Genomic DNA, 25,979 nt, shown 5'->3' on the forward strand with positions numbered 1-25,979 from the left:
GAATAGAGGGGACTTTGATATCAGCTGTGATGTTTTGATACATTTATGTAATAAAGTTTATAATACAATCCTGATTCCAGAAAACAGATTTTCATCATTTGCAATTATTTAAACCTGCATGTAACTGAAAATAGTACAAAGACAACATATCAAATGTTAATTTTCAATTTGATGCCAGCAACATGTTTCAAAAAAAGTTGGAACAGGGACAACCTGTTCCAACAATAAGAAAGTTGTGTAATGAATAAAAAAAACCTGAAGGAACATTCTTCATCTAATTAGCTTATTTTTGCAAAAGGTTAGCAAAATGGATGGTATAAAATTGTCATTCCCAAAAAGATGAGTCTCTCAGAAGTAAAGATGGAAAAAGGTTCACACTCCGTGAGAGGCTGCATGAGCAAGTTCAACACTTTCAGAATAATGTTCCTCACCAAACTATTGCACAGATTTTGGGGAAACCATTTACAGTCAACAATATTATTAAATAATTCAGAAAATCTGCAGACATTTCTATACAAAAGGGACAGGGCCAAAAAAACAATACTGAAAAGCTTTGATCTTCAGGCTGTTAGGTGGCACTGCATTGAAAACAGACATGCCTCTGTAGTGGGAATCACTGCATTTGCTCAAGATCACATCAGAAACCACTGCTGTGAACAAAGTTTGTCCCTGTATCCAAAAAAGCAGATTAAAACTTTGCGATGCAGAGAGGAAACTAAATATAAACATGATCCAGAAATACCAGCAACTTTCCCGGGTCTGAGCTCATTTAAGATGGACTAAGGTGAAATTAAAAACGCCAGTGACCTGAAGAATCAAAATGTGACATCCTTTTTGGAAATAATGGGTACTGGGTCCTCCGCTCTAAAAAGGAGAGGGACCGCCCAGTTTGTTATCAGCATAAGGTGAAGGTGGGATGAAACACACTTAAATAAAGACTGAATGATTTACAAAAACATCAAATATAATTGTATCAACATTCTAAAGTGTCACAGTGTCTTTAGAATTGGTGTTGTATTTCATACACAAAAAATGTAATTCATGGAGCTAAATCTGATAATATGTGCAGTTACCTCATGAATTAAATTTCCTTTTCTCTCTGGCACTTTGAAGGTTGACAAACTATAGTTCAATGGCAATGAGTCTGTTTAAGTTTGTTTTGGGGCTTTTATTTCTCTATTTACAGATATCCATGGATAGTTCAGGAAAATGGAAGAGACAGCGGGGAATGACAAGCAGCAAAGGGATGCAGGTTGGAATAGCACCCTGCTCTTAGGTCCATAACCTCTCTACGTGGTGCATGTGATTCAACCACAAGTCCAAACCAGCATCCATACGGTTTGATTTTTGTCATGATTTTGTTCATGGGTATTCCTTAGCACCAGTTTACATGCTTAAAGAACTTAATAAATCATGGGGTCTATGTGTATGAGGCAGAGGTACAATGGATGAGAAGTTGGAATAAATGTTGACAGATAACTTTCTCCTTTTGTTTCCATCATTTCACACTGCACTGGTTCCAAAGAGTCGCAAAATAAATCAAAATAAACCAATGACATACTGCTAGGAACCAGTGAAGTAATAAATAAGGAAAAGTAAAGCTTTATTTTTTTTTCTTCTTCGGTGCTATTTTGTCCCTTTATGCCACTGTAATGGAAAATTACAACACCCCTGATGTTTTGAATGGAACATTTCGCTTTAGAAAATTGTCAGTGCAAAGTAATATACACTTTTCTGTCTAACGGAATTAAAATATCACCATTGTACTTTGAATTTGAGCTGCCACCAACGAACTAAGCATACAAGTGCAGCTGTTCAGAATGATGTCAGCAGGCACCTGCATCTCAGAAGCTGGCAGCGCACAGAGCACTTTACATTGTTCATTTGAACTTGTTTGGCAATAAAAAATAATGGAATTAATAATTGCTATTAATCGCAACTAACTTTTAAAACTCAGCGATTAATTGCAATTTTAAAAAATCTGTTTTTGACAGCCCTAAAATGAAAGAATATTTCAAGTGTAAAAGCTTCAATTGTTTATGAACAACTTTGTGAGAAAATGTAAATAAAGTGATCATTGATTAAAGACTAGTCCTTATATATTACATTTTAAACTACCAGTGCATTGACTTGTTTATTTATTGTTGCGTTAGATTCTGGTATCTTTCATTGAACATATGTGATATTGCCTCGTCATTTTTAAGCAATCTACTGAAGAAAGTCTTAGAATGTGTTTGAATTGAATCAGCAATTATCAATATCCTTCATTAATACCCCTCTCCAGACACTGAGCACCCGAATTGATGACAGGGAGGAACAGTGACTCATATTGACAGCAGAATATTTGTCTACTAATCCGCTGTCCTGATGTCTGTGTTTCTTGTCTGCGATGTAATAATGTCCTTGAGAGCTGCCTTTGTAAGAGATAACTCTGTGACACCGTGCTGGGTGTTGGCTCCTGAAGTTCTTATGATACAACAGTGAGACAGTACCTTGGCCTTCTCCAGCTGCACCTGGGCGTTTCTTTCCTCAACGGCGTCGGAGTCCTGACGCTCTCCCTGCAGGAGAGAGAATAAATGACAGCTCGTTACATCAATCCATTGCATTGATTTTAGTTCTGCACTTTGTAGTAGACTATGAACTCAGTCAGCAAGACCAAGTTCTTTGAAGATGTAGAAAACTTTGGATAAAAAGCAGTAAATGATTCACATATTTTACTAATAATTCATGGTGAAATGATCAAGCAGGGGTTTGGATCCCTTGACAGTGTATCAATAATACATCCTTACTAAGATTAAAAGTAAAATAGTAATACATGCAAAATTAATTTCTGGTGAAAAAGATATAAATGATCATGTTTGAAGTTCAACTCTGAAGGAAAAATACAGAGACCAGACATTTTTGAAATAAAAAAAATCCACTTAGTATTTAATTTAAAACACTTTGACTCAAGTTTACATCAGCAAATCTAAAGCATAACAAGGCGGCAGAGATGCAGGGGAAAAAACATTTTCAAGACATTAATTTGGTTGTACACCCCTTTAAAGCTGTGGGCGTAACAGGGGTACTTGCAATGGACAGATATAGAATCATTGATTCAGCATGACATGCAAAGTCATGCAAATCCTGCAAATCCCATAATGCACCTCAGCATCCCTCAATGACTGTTATATGACACATCTTGCAAAACCCACTCTTTAAGTTGTCTTAAACCCAAGTTGTACTGCTGTAGCCCTCAACCTTACCATAGATAATATTCAACTAGGAGACCAATGAGGGTTTTAAAATGCCTGCAAGCTACATGTAATCCCATTAAACAACAGAGAGAATATGTTGACCTTCAAACAAGAGAGGTGTATAGAAATGCATTATTCATAAATGGTGACTCGTACATGTGTAAATTCCAGGCTCACCTGTCCCTGGCAACAGTTATTACATAGGACACACTGAGAAGACAGGACAGTAAAAACTAACAATGTGCTACTCAGTGACACACCACTACCACCACTGCCATCAGGGCAATAACAGCCTTCTGGAAGTCGAGGGTATTGAACAGGTGGAGCTATCTATTAGAGGTGGTAACTGTCTCATAAGTTCCTTCAAGGGGAGACCTAATGGATTACCCAGGTTTTAGTGAGGAGATAGATTTTAGGCCATTACTACAATAGATATATAATGAAATAATGTGATAGAAGTTATTGGTCTTGTTGAAGTCATTGGGGTCACTGTATTCATTGTTGGGTGTGTTTATCATGATGTTACTTGTTTGTTTTTTCATTTACTACTATTTTTATTCAAACTGACTATTTATATTGACTTTTTTATGTTTTTATATTTATCATATTGACATTTTTAATACCACATTTTGATATTCAAAACAATGTCTGTCAGTGAGGACTTCTTTGAAGGCAGCTCTCATGATGCTCCTCCAATTCTCCTCCTCTCTTCTTGACCACCTTTCCTCTGAGTAGCATTACGAACTTTTGGAACCTCAGTGACATAGCAGAGCCAAGGCCACTTCTGGCCCAGGTGTGAGGGCCCTTCCAATGCTTGCAGTTTTAATCAGTTAAGTTGTTTCTATTTTGTGGGATATGACTCTAAATTTGCAACAAACTATAATTCCCATGGGGACATTTGAGCAGGAGTACCTTTCTCAGTCTTGGCAAGCTAAAATGTTGCTTTGTCTAGTTTCATTCCAATTAATTGAAGTTAGAAGAAACACTGATAATTATTTGTTCTTCAGTTTAAATGAAACAAGTCCTGAATATTTCTACTAGTTCAAGCCATGAGTGAGGACATTTGACATTAAGATCAAGCTTCTGACCAAATAAACACAGCATTATACCTTTAAATTTACTCTTCCTTTTCCCAGAAACCTCCTGCCTTTAATTGCCAGAAAGCATTGCAGCAGATCCCCCCCAGGGACACTCTGGTTTATGTGCCATGTGTCCCAGAGATTAGACTGTCCCCTCAAAGACATGCTAATTAATGCCCTCTGTGTCATAGCCAGGAGGAGGCACAGCCCTCTGCGTCAATCTGGCATTCAAAGATACACATTTGCGTCCTACAGTCACAAATCATGCCTCTCATTGTAGACATCTGCTCAGTCTGAATTATTTTAACAACATGCTGATCCTGAGTCATTGGTGCATGACAACATCTCAAGTCTGTGTATCCTAATAAAAGGATGCATTGGTGAAGACAACAGTATCTGACAATCTATCTCATATGTACTCTGCAAATTCAAGTTCATGTAAATATAACTCCATTTTATTTTAACTGTCTTCGTGCTACACTGTACATGTCACATACAGAACTTGCATTTTTTAAGACCTCAATATATTATCTAGTATTTTCATCTGCTTAGTAGCTGCAGTTCAGAACATTATCTCTTAAGTTCTGTTTCGATTAGATCCAAATTGAATAACTTATTTTCAAAGACAGGAACAGGACAACAGGTAAAGTTTTTAAAGCATGACTGAGTTGACTGTGCTCTTCTGTTGCTGAGCCTCTTCAACTGTGTCTACTGTTATTTATACTTAATGCAAACCTGCCAGCATTAGCAAATACATTTTGTAGGAGCACATAAACAAACAGAAAATGAAAGAGGACAGCTAGCTGGTTGGAGTTAAGTGATGTACATTTTTGTTGCAGGGACTGTCTGCAGCTTACTTGTCATCATAGTGAGGTGTCTTGTTTTGGGACCAACAAGCCTGCAGAGAGTTCTCTACTGAAACTGGTGTGGCAGGTGTGGAAGGTGATTCACAGAAATCCAAAATTGACAGATGGACTGAATAAGAAGAAAGACCAGCAAACAAACTAGGCCAGGTATTCTTCTACTCTACGTGTGCTAAGCTAGCAGGACTTACAGAACACTACGAAAAAAGACTGCCTTCTTTTGATCTACTCCACTCTACTTTAGAATAACTCTAACTATACAAACCATAAGAAACAAGAACTGCTTCTAATCTACTCTGCTCTAAACTAGGGGTTCCAAAACTTTTCAGACCGCGACCCCCGAAATATAGGTGCAAAGACTTGCGACCTCTGCTGTCCCTTGAAGTAATTTAATGGGGCTTCATTTAGCTGGTCTGCAGAAAATTAGCCTACCTACCTGAGCATGTGGCTGTGTGTCCTGTGCTGTTAGGAATTAACCTACTGTTACTGATGCTTTTGATAATTAACTGTTCACTAACCCTAAACTTAGGAGTCATCTGGCAAAAAGAAAGGCAGAAAACTCATTACATTTTATATTTTCAAGGTTTTATTTCACTATTTTTGTAGATATTTTTTTACTATAATGGGTAAAATGCACTATTTTTAGATAACTTAAAAAAAAAACATTCTGAAGGACATCTCACAACCCCAATTTGTGTCTTGCAACCCCCAAGGGGGTCCTGACCCACACTTTGGGAACCCCTGCTCTAAACCACTCCATTCCACTCTACTTATGCGAAGCTACGCTAACTCTACTAACACAAATGAGAATGGGCCGGGCCTGTTTCTAATCAACTCTACTCATGCTAAGCTAAGTGAATTCTACTAATACAGACATGGAAAAGCCAGACCCCATTAAATCCAACTAATGCCAAGCTAAGCTAACTATCTCTTTACTTTTCAGAAACAAGGAAGAGTCAGTCTGCTTCTACTCTACTCTATGCTACGCTACTCTGCTCATGCTAATCTAAGCTCAGCCTCTTTGTGCTCTTCTCTTCTTGTGCTACGCTAGGCTAACTATTGTATACAAAGAGTAGCCAGGACTGCTTTGACACTTTCCTATGTATGCTATGCTTATACATTTCTTTTTATACAAAGAATGAGAAGCAAGGCCTTCATCTACTCCTCTTATGCTAAGCTAGGCTAACTCTCAAGCCATGGTTGTTTAAGTTGGAAGCTATGCTAATGAGGCACTATTTGACCATGACTGTGACTTTGTTTTTGCAGCTAGTGGCAAAAGTTCAAGTGCCAACACTGTGAACTGGCAGCCGTGTTTATGCTGCTTTAACCTTAAGGAAGAACTTCTCAAATATCTAAATAAAAAAATCAGTCAATCAATCTTTATTTGTACACTGCTGAATCACAACAGATGTTATCTCAAGACGCCCTGCGAACAGAGCGGGTCTAGACCGTACTCCATGTTTAATAATTTACAAAGATCCAACATCAAGATAGGCAAGACTATCATCTCACAATCCACTATGAGCAGAACACTTTGTAGCATTTACGAAGTTACATCGGCAAGGAGAAACGTATTTTTTACATCCTTTCAAATATTTGCTATGGAGATGTCCAGCCTAATACTAGAAAGAAAAAAGCAGTAATGGGAGAAAAAAACATAAAAACTAATATAAACAATGTAAAATTAGTACAAGCATAACATTAGAAACCAAAATGACCAAAAACTAATAACTATATGACACATTGAATATCATGAGTTTAATGTGTCATATAGTTATTAGTTTAAGTTAACTAAATTTTTTAAACGGTTGATAGCTGATAGCTGACAGCTGAACAGAAAGTAAATGAGAGAAAAATAAAAGGTGCCCTTCAAATAGGAGAGAAATCATTCAAAATGCTACAACAACCTTGAAGGCAATTAAATATCAGTGGCAAATATTATGACTAAAGAAGGATGAGGACATGATGTGCGTAGGTGCGGTGGTGTTGGTAATTAACACAGAAGATAAAATAGAGGCGAGAGGCTGCAGTTGAGCAAATGTCAGGACAGAAACTTTAACATGATGAGGAGCGAATAAGGGAGGAGGAGGAGGAGGAGGAGGAGGAGGAAATAAATCTCCCCTGGGTAGAATTATGCCCAGGCATGAGTTTGTGTTTACCCATAGCTGGTGTGGGCATCTGTTCGCACAGCACCCGTCTCTCCTGCAAGCCAATGTCACCCAGCCAATAGAACAAACGCCCACGCTGAATTATTAAACAATGTGCAGCTCGCTAATGCAGGTGAATTTAAAATGTCTCCAGTCTGAAACAAATGATCTGCATTTTTCTTTCTTCATTAGTATTCATTTCAGTGCTGAAAATGTTGGAACATTAAGTGCATCCTCATCAGTCAGCCATTGTCCTAATAAGAAACCACAGGTTTAGTATGTGCCATTATATTTTACAGGTCAAAGTAATTCTAGTACTTGCAAATCAATGATGCAGATTCTTTTTTATTGTTTTTGCTCATGTTTTATCTACGTTATGCCATTTATAGACAAAACAAGTAAAGACAAAGGCCCTAATATTAAAGGTATTAAATATTGATAGAGTTGTCAAGATACCAGAATTTTGAAATTCAATACAACACCAGTAAAAATCAAACAATAAAGTAACCTGTTTTGATACCATGGCAAAAAAACTCCTAGGCATAAAGAATGGTTAGATTTGTTGTATTTTATTTGACAGATTGCTTATATTACTTTAAAGCAAAATAAAAATGTTTTTTCCTAAAATAAAATTCATGTATTACCAAAATAAAACCTTTCCTCAGATTTATCTTTCATAATCCAGCGGAGGTGTGTGTATCAGCAGAGGTTATGCTACCTGTTTTCTCTATCTTTCTAATTTGGTCATTTTATGGGCATCAGTCCCTATGGTGAGAAACTCCTTGTCCACAGACCTCATGTTGGGACGAAGAGAAAACATTTAGGCTCCAGGTGGCATTTATGTCTGTTTGCAACAGACATAAATGACACATCTTTATTGCATGCTAAAATGACCTCACAAAAACGTAGTATTTGCTAATCTCTGAATGAGGAAAGTAAGCAGTGTAGCTGCTGTGACAGAAGGCAGAGCAGCCACACATAGCACGAAGGGAGAAGCTCAACTGCAGCTGCAAGCAAACCAAATCTGACACCTTCCTACATATTTGTGCAGAGATGTGGATGTGTTTATATGTTCTTTAGAGTGTAAACACTCTAAAAGAACCAACCAATCTCTCTAATACTATTGAACGTAAAAATAGCTGATACAGTATTATTGTAACGCATTGAAAAATATGAAAGTATTGATATTTTTGACAAACCTTTATTGGTTACAAATCTTCCAAAAGTTGATCAGGCACCTTCAGGGGTATTAAAACCTGAAGCTGTGTTGAAAATCACAGAATAGTCAAATTGGAAAAAAATGTCTCTTTACAACCTTTCACAATAGCTAGACTTCCAGAGCTACAGCCTCTCTGTTGTTTCATTGTATATTATAACCATGTCCAATATGGCTAATTTTCATATTTCAAACTCTTTCCTCCTCTTCTTCATGGATCCCCCCTTTCCTCCCCCTCCTGTCCCTCCCTGTTGCAGAGCCATCTCAGCCCATTAACGTGATTACGTGGCTTAGAAGGTGGGAAAAGGAAGGTGGAGGACAAGGATGATGGGAGAGTGGCTGAACAAGTAAAGCCACGTTCTGTCGTGTGCTCCCTCAAGGTGACTCCTTTCCCGCTCAAAAGAGTTTACGCAGCTTTTTTGACACACGCCAGGGGAGTGCATTAAGAGAGGGGAGTCTGATTGGGGAGATGGACTCCATCCCTGAACAGAAATAATCAGAGCCATCAAGTCACCAGGAGCCAGCTGGCTGGCCCCCGAGCACCACAACTCCCCAGAGGACAAACTCAACTATTGTGTAGTCTTTAAAAATGCTGAGATACAAGTTATGTTTAAAGTGGTGATATTTCCAATTCATATTTTGAGATATTTAAATTTTGATCCATAATTTTTACCTGAGTATTCAAGCTTCTGCGAAAACTAGTCTTGAGCTTTTTACTTTGTACTTTGAGCCATCGACTGTCTTGAAATATCTAACCAGGGAACATGACAGGCCCAACACAATAACCTACTACACAGCATAGGTCCAAGAACTGCTTGAGTGACTAGTGTTGAGCAAAAGTTGACCTAAACAAAAGAAAACATTGATGTATTCAAATAAGCATTAAATGTGTCTCAGTTGAAAAGGGGATCAGGGGGTTCAATCCCAAGCCCCAGCAGTCTATTTGTAAAAGAGGCAAGACTCTGAACCCAAAAGGCATAACCATCAGTGTGTGAATGTGAGTGACTGCAATTTTATGATAATGGGTCTTGCATGGGACCACCAATAGTGTATGAATGTAAACGTAACATGTAGTGAAAAAGTGCAGAGTGGTCGAAAGACTAGGAATGTACCTTATAGGTTTTGCACTTCCTAACATTACCTATAGATCGAACTCAGTAGACCCACTATGATAAACAATCTGTAGCAAAAAAATAGAGGACTCAAAGGATAAAGCAAAAGCCCATATTCAAATACTATTGATGTTAAACAATTATAAAATTATATCAAATGGTTGTCTTAAGCACTTGACAACATTGGGATGTGGCTCTGATGACACTCTGGAAGACAAACTGCAAAGGGGTCCAAAACATGTGGCCATATTTCATAATTTTGTAGTTTTCAATAGAGAGACACCAGCTAACTCAAGGCAAAGAATTAGTAGCGTGACAACATTGGAGGAGGCTTACGGAGAGCTGAACCCTGAAAAGCATTTCAGACAGAGGCAGAAATTAAGGTTTTTAAAAGACACTGATCTGAGATAAGTTTAGACTTCTTGAACTGTGCTACAGAGGTATCAGACAGACAATGTACTTACTTTAAGGACTGATAAATGGAAAAGAAAATGTCACATAAACTGACAACAGGAAGGAAAACGTCAGGTGCTGAGCTGATTCATTGGGTCCAGTTCACTTTGTTTTACTTCACCATCAGTGGAAAAGCTCAGTTCTTATCTCACTATACATTGTCCATTAACATTAGCTCATCATCCTTCCTTCAATCCAGATCTTCCCTTACATTTTATAATCTTTAAGTATTTGTAATGAATATTATGTGTTTCTTTTGTCTGGTCTCCTCTGCACACTAGCAAGGATGTGCCTACAAACCATGGGAGAGGGATCCCCTCTGTCCATCTTTAGCTGTTTCCACAGCAAAAAACTTTTTTTAACCGGACCCCTCTTTTTTGGTGGTATTGAATCCACTGTGCAAAAGGCAGTTTGTCTGAATATTTTCTTGACAGGATCAGAGAAGCAGCTGTGCACAGTCCGTCGTCAAAAGAAGGTGAGTTTAACAAGCGTGTGTTTGCCAACTAAAGCAGCTGGTCCTCATCTTGGGAGTCTTTTTTTCTGTAAAGCCAAAACACACTCTCTGAACAAGCTGACGATGAGGTAGCATCTCTGTGCATTTTGTATCTTGTACAAATTTGGATTTGAGTCCCTCCAGAGAGATTAACAAGACTAGAAAATTCTTGTAATGTTTTCTCTTTCAAACACCATTCCGCTCGACAGCAACAAACCTGATGGATGATGACAAAATCACGTGGCTCAATGAGATGCAGAAGTCAAATCAGTGTCAAGACACACAAGAAACAAATCCTTACTTCAGCAATTGTACTCAAACTATGTTTTATAAAGGATAAATGGTGATTGAAACTCAATTGATTCAAAGTTGGCTCACAAACTAGATTATCATTAAATACATATCTGATGAGTTTCATTTAATATTTCAATAAAAAAAATAAACTAGGATGCATTCCCAAAGACTACTTTGAGTTTCAACAGCTGTCTGAATATTAATCCCAGCATTGGGAATTATATTGTATCATATCATGAGTTGAACGAATCATTAAATCTGTTATGAAATGGGAACTAAAATGACCCTTTCTAATTCTTTAAAGGGCATACAATAGAGTTCAGACAGACAAATGTTATTTCACCTGGGTTTAAATTTTAGACTTACAAAACATGTATGGGGCACTTTTTATAAAACTGTGCACACTGAAAATAACACCAACATTTATCTACATTTAGCTCTTAAACATCTTAAAAAAACATAGTTTGAATTTTTCAATGTAACTTTTTATCACATTTAGAGCAACTTTTGTGATCATTTTCACATTATTTTTTTCTGACAAATGTATTAAAGATAAAATCACTGTTCAATTGAAATGTTAAATGCTAAATATAAATCTTAAATCAAAATCAAAATGTTAAAAGCTATATCTAAATGTTAAATTTTGCTCTGCAATAATAATAATAAAAATAATAAGCAAATTCAAACTGCCAATGTACCAAAATAAAAGCTTCCTAGAACGATACAGATATCCCAATCATAGTTTACAGTGGGGCAAAAAAGTATTTAGTCAGCAACTGATTTTGCAAGTTCTCCCACTTAGAAAGATGAGAGAGGTCTGTAATTTTCATCAGAGGTACACTTCAACTATGAGAGACAAAATGAGAAAAAAAAATCCAGGAAATGACATTGTAGGATTTTTAAAGAATTTATTTGTAAATTATGGTGGAAAATAAGTATTTGGTCACCAACAAACAAGCAAGATTTCTGGCTCTCACAGACCTGTAACTTCATCTTTAAGAAGCTCTTCTGTCCTCCACTCGTTACCTGTATTAATGGCACCTGTTTGAACTCGTTATCTGTATAAAAGACACCTGTCCACAGCCTCAAACAGTCAGACTCCAAACTCAAACATGGCCAAGACCAAAGAGCTGTCGAAGGACACCAGGAAGAAAATTGTGGACCTGCACCAGGCTGGGAAGAGTGAATCTACAATAGGCAAGCAGGTTGATGTGAATAAATCAACTCTGGGAGCAATTGTAAGAAAATGGAAGACATACAAGACCATTGATAATCTCCCTCGATCTGGGGCCCCACGCAAGATCTCATCCCGTGGGGTCAAAATGATCATGAGAACGGTGAGCAAAAATCCCAGAACTACACGGAGGGACCTGATGAATGACCTGCAGAGAGCTGGGACCAAAGTAACAAAGGCTACCATCAGTAACACACTACGCCGAGAGGGACTCAAATCCTGCAGCGCCAGGTCGTGTCCCCCTGCTTAAGCCAGTACATGTCCAGGCCCGTCTGAAATTTGCCAGAGAGCATATGGATGATCCAGAAGAGGACTGGGAGAATATCATGTGGTCAGATGAAACCAAAATAGAACTTTTTGGTAAAAACTCAACTCGTTGTGTTTGGAGGAAGAAGAATGCTGAGTTGCATCCCAAGAACACCATACCTACTGTGAAGCATAGGGGTGGAAACCTCATGCTTTGGGGCTGTTTTTCTGCAAAGGGGACAGGACGACTGATCCGTGTTAAGGGAAGAATGAACGGGGCCATGTATCGTGAGATTATAAGCCAAAACCTCTTTACATCAGTGAGAGCATCGAAGATGGAACGTGGCTGGGTCTTCCAGCATGACAATGATCCCAAACACACCGCTCGGGCAACGAAGGAGTGGCTCCGTAAAAAGCATTTCAAGGTCCCGGAGTGGCCTAGCCAGTCTCCAGACCTCAACCCCATAGAAAATTTGTGGAGGGAGCCCCACAAACATCACTGCTCTAGAGGAGATCTGCATGGAGGAATGGGCCAAAATACCAGCTACAGTGTGTGCAAACCTGGTGACTTACAGGAAAAGTTTGACCTCTGTCATTGCCAACAAAGGTAAAGTATTGAGTTGAACTTTTGTTATTGACCAAATACTTATTTTCCACCATAATTTACAAATATGTTCTTTAAAAATCCTACAATGTGATTTCCTGGATTTTTTTTCCTCATTTTGTCTCTCATAGTTGAAGTGTACCTCTGATGAAAATTACAGACCTCTCTCATATTCCAAAGTGGGAGAACTTGCAAAATCAGTGGCTGACTAAATACATTTTTGCCCCACTATATCTGTAATGCTTTATGAAGCTTTATTTTGGTACTCCCGCTTGTGTGAATTTACAAAGTTGCTAAATATTTAGGATCACATGCAAAGCAACATTTAACATTAAGATTTAACATTTATATTTATATATTATATATATTTAATATTTATGTTTAGCATTTGGATATAAGTGATTTTATCTTAAACATATTTGTCACAACAATAAATATGAAAAAGATGACAAATATTGCTCCAAATGTGATCAAAAAATGACTTAAAAATTCACCTCGTTTTTATGACGTTTTAGAGCTAAATGTGAAGAATCGTTCTGTTAATTTCAGTGTGTGCAACTTAACAAATGCCCCCCATAAAAATGAAACATGTGATGGAAGCATCCTTTCCCCACCAATCAAACCAAAAGGCCAATTTTCTCAGTCTTAACTCAACACTTCAACCCTTTTCCCTCCTCTCCACTTGACAATATCCTGAGCTCAGCACAGGTTGCAATCTTCCACTGCAGCAGATAGTACACACTTGGGCCACTTAAAGATACCAGATCCTTCTGCACACTCGCTCCATAAAATGGGACGAGGTTTCCATGGCAACATATGAGAGAGAGAGGAAAAAAAAAACCTATCTCAGCATAAATGACTCCCACTGATGAAAATAGTTCTCCGGTTGTGGCTTGTACGCTTTAATCTTCAGACAAAGAGAAGCAAAAGATCATCATCTGCACCTCCAACGCTGTGTCTTCAAATACAACAGAAACCACTCCACTGTTTGAAGGAGCCAACAGTAAGAGAGCAGCACATTAAAATCAATGGAAGATCCATCGAGGAGCTATTGAATTGACAGATATAGAGAACGTCCGTATAATTAAGTCATCTTGGCAGCGTTCAACATCACTTCTATATCTCACAGAACACAAACATCCAAGGTTGAAGTGTCACTCTGCCTGGTTACATGCCAATCACATGAATAAATGATGACACACAAAGCCATGTGTTTCACTTTTTCTCTCACACTCACACTCACACACACACACACACACACACACACACACACACACACACACACACACACACACACACACACAGAGGCACAAAATAAAGTCAAGATTTTAAGAAGGTAGAGAGGAAAATGATTAAGGTAGATGATATAATAAAAGAGTAGCAGCAGATTCAGGCTTACCCTGCAGGGTATGTGCATCTCCTCAAACAGCTCACACTAATCAAGCATAAGACTAAAATGTAAGTGTTCAAGAGCCTGTATGGAAGCAGCAACTATGATGTGAACTCCACTTATAAAGAGAGAGTCTGGTCTACAGCACTCTTCATGAAGGCTGTGTGTGAGACTACAGTGGGGGATTTAGTGCGTGTGACTCTGCGTGCATGGGTGGTTACTATAATCCTGATTGTTTGCAGTGGAAGATGAAGCTCTTTGCTGGCTGCCCCCCATGTGCTGCTGCCGCTTGTGTCTCATAATGGTGATGACAAGACCACCAGGGTGAAGAGTTTCTGCACAGCAGCTTAAAGCTAGGGTTGGTAGTCTCGGAAAACTAGCATGAATTTGAATGTAGCATTTCCTCATGACTCCGTCTAACTCCTCCCCTCCTCCCTCGGAGCTCCTCCAAAACGACGACCAGAGGTTGGTAGTTGATTATGTGTAGAAATTACCTCTCTTATTTTACTACGTTACGTTATTCTTAAAGGACATTAAGGTTCAACATGGACTTAAAGTATGCACTCACAAAAAACACATAGTAGGGCCTTACAAACTTTTCACATATTGACACATGCGGTATTCAATCTGAGGAATCATTTTAACCCTTTAGGAACAGGATTTTGAAAGGAGGTTTTATGAGGAGCCAGTACTTGTTAATTTATCAACAGAAAGTACGTGATGTTGGCACCTTCCCACAGGGACACACGCTTAGTCTGACAGAGTGTCATCCTGCAACATGACTGCCTTTGGTAGGGAAATAATGAAAACAGGACAGGAGTAAAACAAAAATGCCCAGAAATAGTTTAATAGGCCGGATTTATAAGGAGGGAAGTAAAAAAAGAGAAAGCCTGCAGGACATAATTGATATTGAGAATTTATATATTAATATAACCATCTGATAAACTGTTGTTGCCTACCATTTGCTCCACTTCCCATTTAACTACAGTAAAAAACAGTACAACTCTTAAACTTCAACAATAATACACATGATTTCAGCAGTACAAGCAGGGACTGAGATCAGGTCTGAAACTTTCACTTCATAACTAGTACATGGACAAAAATGTAATATTATAGCAAAGTGTTAAATTACTGATTGGATTTAATCTGTGATAAATACCTAAAATCTAGTACATTTTACCTCACTGCAAAACTAGCCTTTAACATAATTAGCAGGACATTAGGACCAAGCTTAAAAATGTCATGAAGTGTCCTTGTGATCTTTCTTTAACTGTGCGGATGATCTTCTGAAATTTAAAGTATTAATTTCACCTGAAGCAAAGAGGTAAAAATGAGAGAAGGATGGCAGGAGGGTTTCAGAATATATTCCTCACAAAAACTAAATCCAGAGGCTGCTGTATTGCAATGCACACAGTAAATGCTTCTACAACTGCGTGGCTTCATTCTGTGGGTTGTTAAAGTAACTAATTACCTAGCTTTCTTACTGATCACCTGGCTGTATTAAATACTTGATTCTGACTGGTTAAAGCCCTTTGACAACAGTTATTAATTCTGAATAGATAAGGAGACACTAGGGACAACCTGATCACATCCTTCACGTATTAAATAAATCAGGGTATTTGACACATCTAATATCCTGTTTATGATTTTCACCTCTTCCTGTTGAAAGTCTGACAAAAATGTCAGTGAGAAACAGTGAGGGGTTCTAAAAAACAAGGAGCAAAGAGAAAGAGATGTCGACCAAATAGAAGAAAACAGGAAAACAACTAACAACAAACCACAACACAGTTTCAGCCATGGCAGTGTTAAGGGAGACTGCAGCACTCAACTTCAGAGCAAGACCCTTTGCTGCATGTCTTCCCCTACTCTCTGTTCCCCACCTTTCCTGTATCTCTTTGCCTGTCCTATAGAGACCAAAAATATCAGATAAAAATACTTTTAAAAAAAGTTATTTAGATTGATAGATATGAATAAAGCTGAACTGTACTATAGAGTGTATACAGATATTATCATTATTATAGGTGTCATTGCAAACATAAGAGTTTTTTTGGCTAGAGTGTATGTCTCACTGTTTACTGTCTCCCTGTATGTACCTCTCTCCTCTTCTGCCTCTCCATCAACCTAACTCTCTCAGCTCATCCAGTGGAGGCAGATGGCTTTCCACCAATTACTCTAGTTCTGCTCGAGGTTTCTTCCTGTGAAAAAGAAGTCTTTCATTGACATTTGTGCCAAAGTGCTCACTCATGGTGGATCAATGAAGTCTACCTGTAGGCCTAAAGCACAATAAGTTTAAGTTTGTATAAAACGCGCAACTCAAAAAATAACTACACTTTTTTTTTTAAAGTTATATTTTTTGGGAATTTTCACCTTTAAAAGACAGGACAGCTGAAGAGAGACAGGAAATTTCGGGAGCAGAGAGTGAGGGAGGACAAGGCTGGAATCGAACCTGCGACCGTGCGCCGAGGGCTATAGCCTCTATATATGGGGCGCGCGCTTAGATTGCCAGGCCAACGGCTCCCCAAAATAACTACACATTTTGAGACTATGGGTGCATCTCAAAGCTCTAAACTGCAGTCTCCCCGCTCCTCGCTCCTCGGCCGAACCGGAAGTACTTACTGACGCGCCATTTTAACCTGCGTCCCAAAGCTCTAAACGCTGCTGGAGGAGAGAGGAGCGAGGAGCGAGGAGACTGATCCGAGGAGGGATAATCGAGGAAACACGAGAGCAGACTTTGCGGAAGTCTTTTCTCTGACAGACACGCCCCCTTATCGAATATCACTCACCGATTGGACGCTGCAGCGGCTCGGACTTAACCGAAACTTAACATCAGCTGAGTTTAATAACAGAGAAAAGATGGACCTTAAAACAGTCATTAAGGGTGCCCTGAAACAGATCATAAACATCCGTCGGTTTCTAAACAGTCTGTGTGTGATGAGCTGAGATTGAAAAGTGTTTGATGTGAATTTTAAAAACAAAATACTGATCGCAAAATCATAAATTCAATATAACAGAGGGTGGATTATGTTATATCTGATTGTTTTTGTCAGATTCACTGTCTAATGAAATAGAGTAATAGAGTCTAACATCATTGATAGAATATATATCAATGATCAGTTATTCCTCCTGTTAGTTTCCCCATTTGTTCTCGTTTTCTTCATGAAGGGAAGTCTGACAGTAAAGTTTGTCTGTTAGTAAAAACACTTGTTATATTTCCTGTCAGGTTAATAAAGTTTCATACGAGGCGGATCATTAATGAGCACAGGGTTTGAAAAGAGTTGCATGGTTTCTATTTTCCCTTAAAGTAATGAATAATTTAATAATGAGGCATTTTACCGGTGAATCGATCCGCGATGCTTTAGGACAGAATAAACAGAGAGCTGATTCTCTTCATGTGCAAGTGTGTGTTAAACATGTAAACACAGAGACAGAGATCTGTTACTGTTTATATTGATCAGAGTTATTACAGTGAACATGTGTGCAGACACAAACAGCTGTTAAAGCCGTCGTCACAAACCGACGTCGCTTCACGTGACGCTCCGGAGGAGAGGACGTCTCATTTCTCTAAATACAAATCTCCTCTCTCCTCTCTCCTCTGGTTTCATTTCCTCGCATCTCTGGTGGGCGGGACTAAGACGCGAGGAAGAGACGCGAGGAAGAGACGCGAGGAAGAGACGCGAGGAAGAGACGCGAGGAAGAGACGCGAGGAAGAGACGCGAGGAAGAGACGCGAGGAAGAGACGCGAGGAAGAGACGCGAGGATGGACGTTTAGAGCTTTGAGACGCACCCTATTTCTGACTGCACAACCTTCTCTGCAAAAAGAGCTTATTAAGCTAATTTAGCACACGATTTCTGATTCAATGGCTCCAATGGCTCTATTTCCGATGTTTTCATTCATGTTGGCCTCATCTGTCCCTACAGTGTCTGCACAAGCTGTTGGTGGACTCTTTATTGCCCTGTCCTCAGAGAAGGAGGTTCAGTTCCAATGAAAGAACCAAATGCAGAATTTATACGTGAAAGTGTGTCAGGCAGCACAGACCACAGTTATTTCAGCATAATTACCCACAGGGACGTAGAGATAAGAAATTCAGTCTACCTCCAAAAATTGTTTAATAAGCAGAAAATTAACAGAACTGTGATTTCTAAAAGTGTGGACCCCATTCAACTCCCATTCAATTTGAAAAGAGGTCAGCCCCGTGTTATTTGATATTTGACCTGAATTCTTAGCACAATTACAAAAACTGGTGCTCGACCTGTGAGCACTGATCTGAACTGAAGTGTTGAACTGTAAAAGCTCAAAGCAGGTTTTGGTTGACATTGCATAGAAGGAAACCCTGTTCTTAATATTTTTGGACATCATAATCTTGAACTTCTTTAAAGAAGATTTTTATGACAAAAGACTAATCAAATCATTACTCTTATCTCTGGATGTCCTAGCTGATTTGCAGAAACATGTTTATGTACAGATATAAACAAGCTTCATTGAAACTTTGCTGGTAAACTTTGGAAGATGGAGTCATACATCAAAAAGAACTTAAACACTGCCTGCTTCCCAAACACCCTTTACTACAGTTTATTGTTGTCCATGGAGCAGGTCACCATCCTAATTGTGACTAATTTCCTGTCAGCCCTCCAATGAGCAGCTGGCACTGAGCCTAGGTGTTCACACATTCCGCATCTATGAATACTTTCCTGTATTGGCTCTTTCAGCTGCTGAGACAGAGTGAAAATTCATCAAATATCATTGTTCCTCTTGCAATTTTACTGCCCTTAATATACTTTGATGTGTTCTTCTGGATACTCTGATGGTTTTCGCCACTCTACCTCTTCTTCATTACAGGCCGGTCATTTGCATGCAGTGTGAGCTCCAATCCAGTTTTCTCCAAGCCCTGTCTAATCAGCTGCTCAGCATCATCTGTCTGGAGGAGACTGGCTCCATGCCCTCTGCCTGATGCTACCACAGAGCAGATACGGCTGGGCTGGCACCGCCACCTTTACTTTGGCACAAGTCTCTGTCTGAGGAGTTAAAGACTGCACCGCAGCCCTTTAGCTCTACAATTATAGATCAAGAGTGGCAGTGAATCTATCTGCCCTAAATGTAATAATATCCATAAAGTATACTTGTATGGCATTGATCATTATTACTTATGTCGGCAGATTGTTGTTACACATTGAGGCAAAAGATTTAGGTGGAAATAACCTCTTATCATTGATTAAATATATCTTCCTTAATTACCCTACTATTGCTAAACCTGCTAGCTTTCTGTTCTTGCATAGCCTAAATAAACATATGCTGTTTACAGCCAACAATGTGACGGATTGCTTACTCATAAATAGTTTTGAAGAAATGTTTTCTTGATTTTTGAGAGAAGACAGTTTTACCACTACTGCACTGCATGTTTTCTAAGCATTAACTAACTAGCTTAATAAACTAAAGCTAGCTTGTTAATGGCACAGGACTTCACTGAAAGACTTTATGAGCTACGTTTTAACGTGACTTTTTCTTTTAAACCTATTCAATGGCTCTATTTGAAAAATAGTATCATGCTAAAAGACTGAAGCTAAATCTGGGCGTTCAAAGAGGCCTAGATAAGATGATCCATGTAGAAGACAGAAATAATGTTAAATTGTCATGTTATAGCGCTAGCTTGGTCAAAGCTTGCAAGGTTTAAATAAGGTTACTTTTCTTTTAAAGTTCAAACTTTGAAAAAAAAAAAAGGTGAAATCCTTTGAATTTGAAGAGCTAGCTAACACTTAGCCGTTGTTTTCAGGGTAAACTCTCCCACAACCAGAACCACACAACAAATGTAGCAAAGCTAGCTTAACTACCAGGTCATAAACAACAGTGCCTAAAAAAAGGGCCGACTACACAGTGAAGGGTTTCTTGTGGACTGACTTCTTAATGTCTCCTTACGTCTATTATTGTGTGCACAGTTTTGGCCATGGTTGTTCAGAGAACTCTTTAAGCAATTGGTCATTTTCTTTTAATATATTTTGTGTGAGAGCGAGTGTGTGTGTGTGTGTGTGTGTGTGGGAGAGAGAGTGGGATCAGGCCTTACCCTGCATGCCTATTCAAAGGATTAAAATACTATTACTGAGTGAATCTGCATATTTGAAGGAATTTCTACAAAAGAAAAGAAACAATTTGCCTCAGAGAGAATCACAGCACCAAAGACTAAATTGGAAAAAAATCATTACATGAGGGAAACCTGTGTGTGTTTGAGCTCCTCGGTCTCTCTCTGGGTCATGATTGTCTCTGAGTAAGGAGATTAAGATAGCATGCGTCAATCCAGGATTGAGAGAGAGGGAGACAAATGCGAACTCCTCACAGACAGCCAACACTGCTGCTGTACTGCATATGCTCAGCCGCCCTGACACTCATCAGATAGAGATACAATAGAAGCATTAAAATTATCTATACAACTTAATACCTGGCCTGCGTGGCCCCTGTAATAGATATTTTCCTCCTATAGTTCACAGATAGAAAGACCCTGTGCTCTGCTGCATTGCACAGCGTTATGATGCAACATGATTACTGTTGGTATAAGGAGGGGGTGCATGTGTGGGGATTATACAGGAAACATTTTCCAACCATTCCTGTTATGTTATAATTTCTCCATTACTGCACTGAGACTAGCACTGAGACTAGCACTGAAACACCACTATACCTGGAAATGTCATCTCATCACTTTTCTGCAGTCAGAAAACACTGAGAGCATTTTTTAAGATCAAAGTCAAAAGAGAGAGATACCAACAGAGAAAAAGAAACGGCACAATATGCACCTTGGACACCCCCCTAATCTACGAAACAGGTCTACAAATTGTGCCAATTTTCCAGACAGCTCAGCTTCTTTATTGCTCCACTTCCTCCCTGGAAGGAGAACAGGTATCTGCCCCAGTAACAGCTACTAAGAGGCTTTTCCTTTTCTAGGTAACAAGCAGTGGAGCAGCACTAACCAGTACACACGGTCACATAAGTCACTAGGCTATACGAAGACTGTCTGGCTTCCTCAAAGCCCACAGTGTTGCTGACGTATCCAAGCCAATGATCTGTTTTTCCAAAATCAAAAATAAACCTTGAGAGGTCTTTGAAAAAACTGAAATTTCTGTTTCATTCATTGCTTATGGCTAGTTAAAGAATCAACAAGTCCTACTCCCTACATCATCATACTGACATCTTTGAAGTTGCAGAAGCTAACTTGCAACCCAACAATCATGGTGCAGGGAAGCAATCATATGTGATCATGTTTGTGACTAAAATACTGGTATCCACTCTTTTAAGCTTAATTTTTGTTCTCCTCCAACTTCCAAAGAAAATTTTAGGTTCTTTAACCGTAAGTACCTGCCTGTTAACCAGCTCATCACAAAATATGTCTTTTTTTAATGGCAGGTAAGGTATAGCAGAGCCTTTTTGCAGAAAATGCAGCTCCCTGCAGACAAAATTTGATTTTTAGAGGATTGCAAGGCTAAAAAAACAACCAAAACAATGAACTGAAAGACAGCAAAACAAAATGAAGTGGATTACTTGTGTTTTAAAACTCATGTGATGAAAAAATTGTGCTGCAGAGCAATATGACTTTTTAATCTCTCAAGTTGAACCAAACTTTTGGAAATAAGTGTCACTGCTTTGAAAACTTTTTTTGGTGTCAGCCATGCAGCAGATAAAAAAACTTTTTTCCTTGAGGTTGTGTGAATTTTCTTTACGGATTACATTGAGAGCAGCCATGACTGTTAAAAAAACCCAAGTTTTCAAAGACTGACAGATGGATGCCTAAATGCAGGATAAATGCAAAAGAAGAGCAAAGGAGCAGCTTTCCTCAGAGTTTAGTTGTCTTGTCTTACAAATGTTTCTACTTGTGATTTTAATGTAGTTGTTTCAATAGCGAACACTATTCAGGAAAATATAATAAGGATGTAGGTAGTTTCACAGTTTGAAATACTCACACTGAATATTATTAGATGCCAATCTGCAATGGATCAAACAGCACAACGGTGGTAAAGTTGAATTCACCTGTTGCTATTGTGCAATAAATATGCTATTACATATGGAGTACAAACAGAGCCAAATCCCACATACATGTTCATCCCTTCCTGTAGCATCAAACAGTATCACACAAAGGTCACAGCAAGTCCAAGAATCATACTTTGGAGAATCACGGGGAATGAAATAATATTTAATCCATCTGATGTCACAGGCAAATGGTTATGCAACTCTCTATGAAGCCTGTAGTTTTATAGTGAACACATGGCATGATACATGCATGTGGATCTGTATCTCTATCCGCCCTGCGCCGCAATGTGACTGTTTCACTGAGAGCGGTGATGTGGAAAGGCCTCACACAAGGATTAACGCCCGGTGCAACAGATGGTGCATTCTCCTACCCTTCCTGTCCAGAACACACAAGCACGCACGCACGTACACACACACACACTCGCACACAAGAAAAGGACACATTTATTTGTGCATAATTTACCTTTTTCTTGGGTGGCATGGTGGTTGAATCGCTCCACTTGTGTTACTCCACTGCCGAAACGACCAGATCAGATTATCGCTCACCTGGCTCTAGTGAGTGAGGCATGGACAGGTATGCCATGAGCCTCTGTTTACCTCTGAAACAGGCAGCTACGTCCGAAAGTGCTACTTATTCCCAAGAAACCGCGACGCGCAGGACACCACCAGAGACGCGGTAGAGTGTCGTGAGTGGGCTTCACTTAAGTCTGCATTGTGAGTTGAGCGGAGTTACCCTCTCTAGAGTCCTCGGGGTATTAAAGGCTTATTTCTCGGTGAGGCATCTGTTGAGCCGCACACCGCGCAGCCTGACCTCAAGCACCGCGAGCAACCTAAGAAAGCGTCCAGTCCGTCCGCCCGCACTGCCCACTCAGTGTCCACGCGAAATGAGGACTGTGTCATATATGATGCTGGCCAGAGTTGGCTGTGTCCACTGTGCGCGTGATGCCTGATTAGTGTGTGTGTGCGCGCGTGCGTGTGCATCCAAACAACTTCCAAAAATGGGGGTATTAGAATGGCCTGGCTCCAAAATAGAAAGATGAAATTAAAGAGCTAGCATGACATAATTACTTTGTGTATCCGAACTGCAGCTCACAACTACTGACAGAACTACAACTTCACCTCCAGAGGACAATCGTGGTATTCCTCCACCACATTAGTTCTGTGCAGGCTGCACCTGCGCATGATGAGGCCACGCGCAATGTGGCATAAAAAAGGCATAAAATAACCATTAGAGCCTGTTTCCCATTCACAATCTAGTTCCAGTAGCACCCTTAAGACCTCAATATACATTTTTGCTTTATGAGATGATTAAACATGCACATTTTTTTCCACTATTGATGCCTTTACCTCTTTACACCTCTACAAACCCCTCAAATAAAGAAATTAAGTAAGACATCAGGCAGTCTGGTTAGAATGTTCTTCATTTACAGTATGTCTACACTAAGGTCATTAGATGAGTGGTCACAGGATTGCTCATTTTTAGAAGTCTGAATGCAAATCTGGGACTATAACTGTAGATGATTGAAAGCAATTGTTTAGTGTAGCCGGCAATAAGTCGGATTTGAGATTGAAGGAATGAATATTCAACTCCTCAAAAAATACCAGTTTGTCAGAATGCTGAAAAAGACATTTAGCACTCTGCATTGCAAAAACTCAAACCCATTATAGTCTAATTTCTGATGAAAATCTTTTTGAACTTAATTCAAGCCACATTTACAGGACAAGTCAAGAATTAAACCTCATTTCAAGATATTAAAATACCAAAAATAAGGTCTAATTTCCTTGTAATGAGTAGAAATGTCTGCCAATGGAGCAAGCAGAATTTTCTTATACATTTTTAAAGCTCTTGTGAGAAACTGTGGATTTTTAACTGATTTTGGCGCTCCCTGTGGAGACACTAGCACCCCTTAACTCTTTGCTGGTTTAGTCCTGTACATGTGTATCATATAATGCTGCCTTTTATAAGTTTAGTGTTTCAGTCTGTAATGTGGTCTGTAAAAAGTTGTCTGTTAAAGTAGCTTGCGTTTAATCAGCTGGTCTGACACCTATCACCAGGCCATGGTTTCAGACATTAAAGAAAAGTTATTACAGCCAATTAAGGCTTTAATTCTCTTTAGTTGTATCTTGACTTATATTATGTTTTGTTCTTCTGGCTTGTATGTCTTTATTTAGAGAGGATACTTCAGTGGATAGAGCAGGAAACAGGGTGAAAGAGAGGGGAATGACATGCAGGAAAGGAGCCACAGGTTAGACTTAATGCACCCCTGAGAGTCTATATTGGAATCGCAACTTAAGCACTTGGCCAAACCGGCACCCCTTGACATAAGATTTATTTCCTAACTTGTTCAGTGAATGTGTATTATGTTCAAAGGTGGTAATATGCTTTTTCATATTTCACTGATAAATATTAAGTTAAAGTGTTGGATGTCCAAAATAAACATGGGCAATGTTTCAAATCGTGAGGTAATCGTACGTTGGACTAATCCCAGCATGAAACTGCAGGCTGCTCTCAAAAGTCGAATGCAAGTTACGCTGGAGGGACAAGCTTTGCTCAAATGGTGACATCACAGATTGGTAGATCTCTTTTAAAGGGGATATCAAACGAAACACTTACCTAACAAGTCGTCTTCTGTTCTGTGTTGCTGGGGGGATTTTATTTGTCTTTTTCTAAACTTTCCGGGTCAGATTTGGTCCCCAAAACGTACAGCCATGTTTCATAATTTGGTATTTTAAATGGAGTAATGCGACTTTGTAGTATGGCAACAGTGGAGGAAGCTTCCAGAGTGCATATATATATATATATATATATATATATATATGATCAAATAACTTATTTAAGTAAAGTTCACTCTGCAACACCAATATCTATAAGCTACCAAATTAAGGGATTAGTTTAAATGACAATAAAATCCTTCATGCATTGTGTCTGCCATGCAAAGAGCTGTAGGACATCGAGGGCATTTCTTCCTCCTCGCCACCTTAATGGAATTTTTTTTCTCAGCCAAATTAAAACTCGAAAATTCAGCAGCAATATAAATTTCTGAAGGCAGGTCCCAGACTGTTAGCAGACCTTAGAGGGACTATGTTTGGGAAGGTTATTGAAATACTGTAAAAAAAAATTAAAAAAAAACATGTGCAGAGATACTACAAGGCCATAATATGTATCGAGTGAATAATAGAATGAAGGGCTCTTTCTGCTCTGTCACTGCTAAACTTAAATAAAGACCTGTCCTCCACTATTTAGCCTGAAGTAGGTAACACTGTGTGGTCTGTTGTTTTTACAGTGGTCTGCCCACAGGGAACAGATGGGCGGTGCATTTAGGTACCAAATCTCCAGTGAGCTAAGAGATACGAGGGACGCAGATGAAAGAGTTACATAATGAGAATGAAACATGCAGAGCTGGCATCAGCTGGGCCAGAGCAAGAGCTTGTGACACTGACCCCTTGGTCAAACACACATCTGGACTATCAGCAATCACAGCTGGACCTGGACACACACACTCAAACACACACACTGATTATGCCAACTCGTCCTTATCAATATCTCTCTTAGTGGAGTAGACATCACCATCAGAGGTCAGACCAGCTGTGACAGAGAGAGGAA

At 39.1% G+C, this 25,979-nt stretch overlaps 1 protein-coding gene and 1 long non-coding RNA gene across 2 annotated transcripts in view; one reads left to right on the forward strand and one right to left on the reverse strand.

Moving 5' to 3' along the window:
* Positions 1-23,495, reverse strand: part of cacnb2b (calcium channel, voltage-dependent, beta 2b) — a 36,363-nt gene extending 12,868 nt beyond the window's left edge. Inside the window, 2 exon segments of the mRNA XM_034703990.1 lie at positions 2,493-2,558; positions 22,839-23,495. Of these exon segments, the coding sequence (XP_034559881.1) occupies positions 2,493-2,558; positions 22,839-22,856 (84 nt within the window). The 5' untranslated portion in view covers positions 22,857-23,495.
* On the forward strand, positions 12,932-19,676 carry LOC117827396. Its single transcript, XR_004634201.1, has 2 exons — positions 12,932-12,980; positions 19,205-19,676. It is a non-coding gene; the product is annotated as an uncharacterized LOC117827396 (long non-coding RNA).
* Positions 23,496-25,979: the final 2,484 nt, after the last annotated feature.

This window comes from Notolabrus celidotus, chromosome 15 (genome assembly GCF_009762535.1).
Source record: "Notolabrus celidotus isolate fNotCel1 chromosome 15, fNotCel1.pri, whole genome shotgun sequence".
NCBI classification, from domain to species: domain Eukaryota; kingdom Metazoa; phylum Chordata; class Actinopteri; order Labriformes; family Labridae; genus Notolabrus; species Notolabrus celidotus.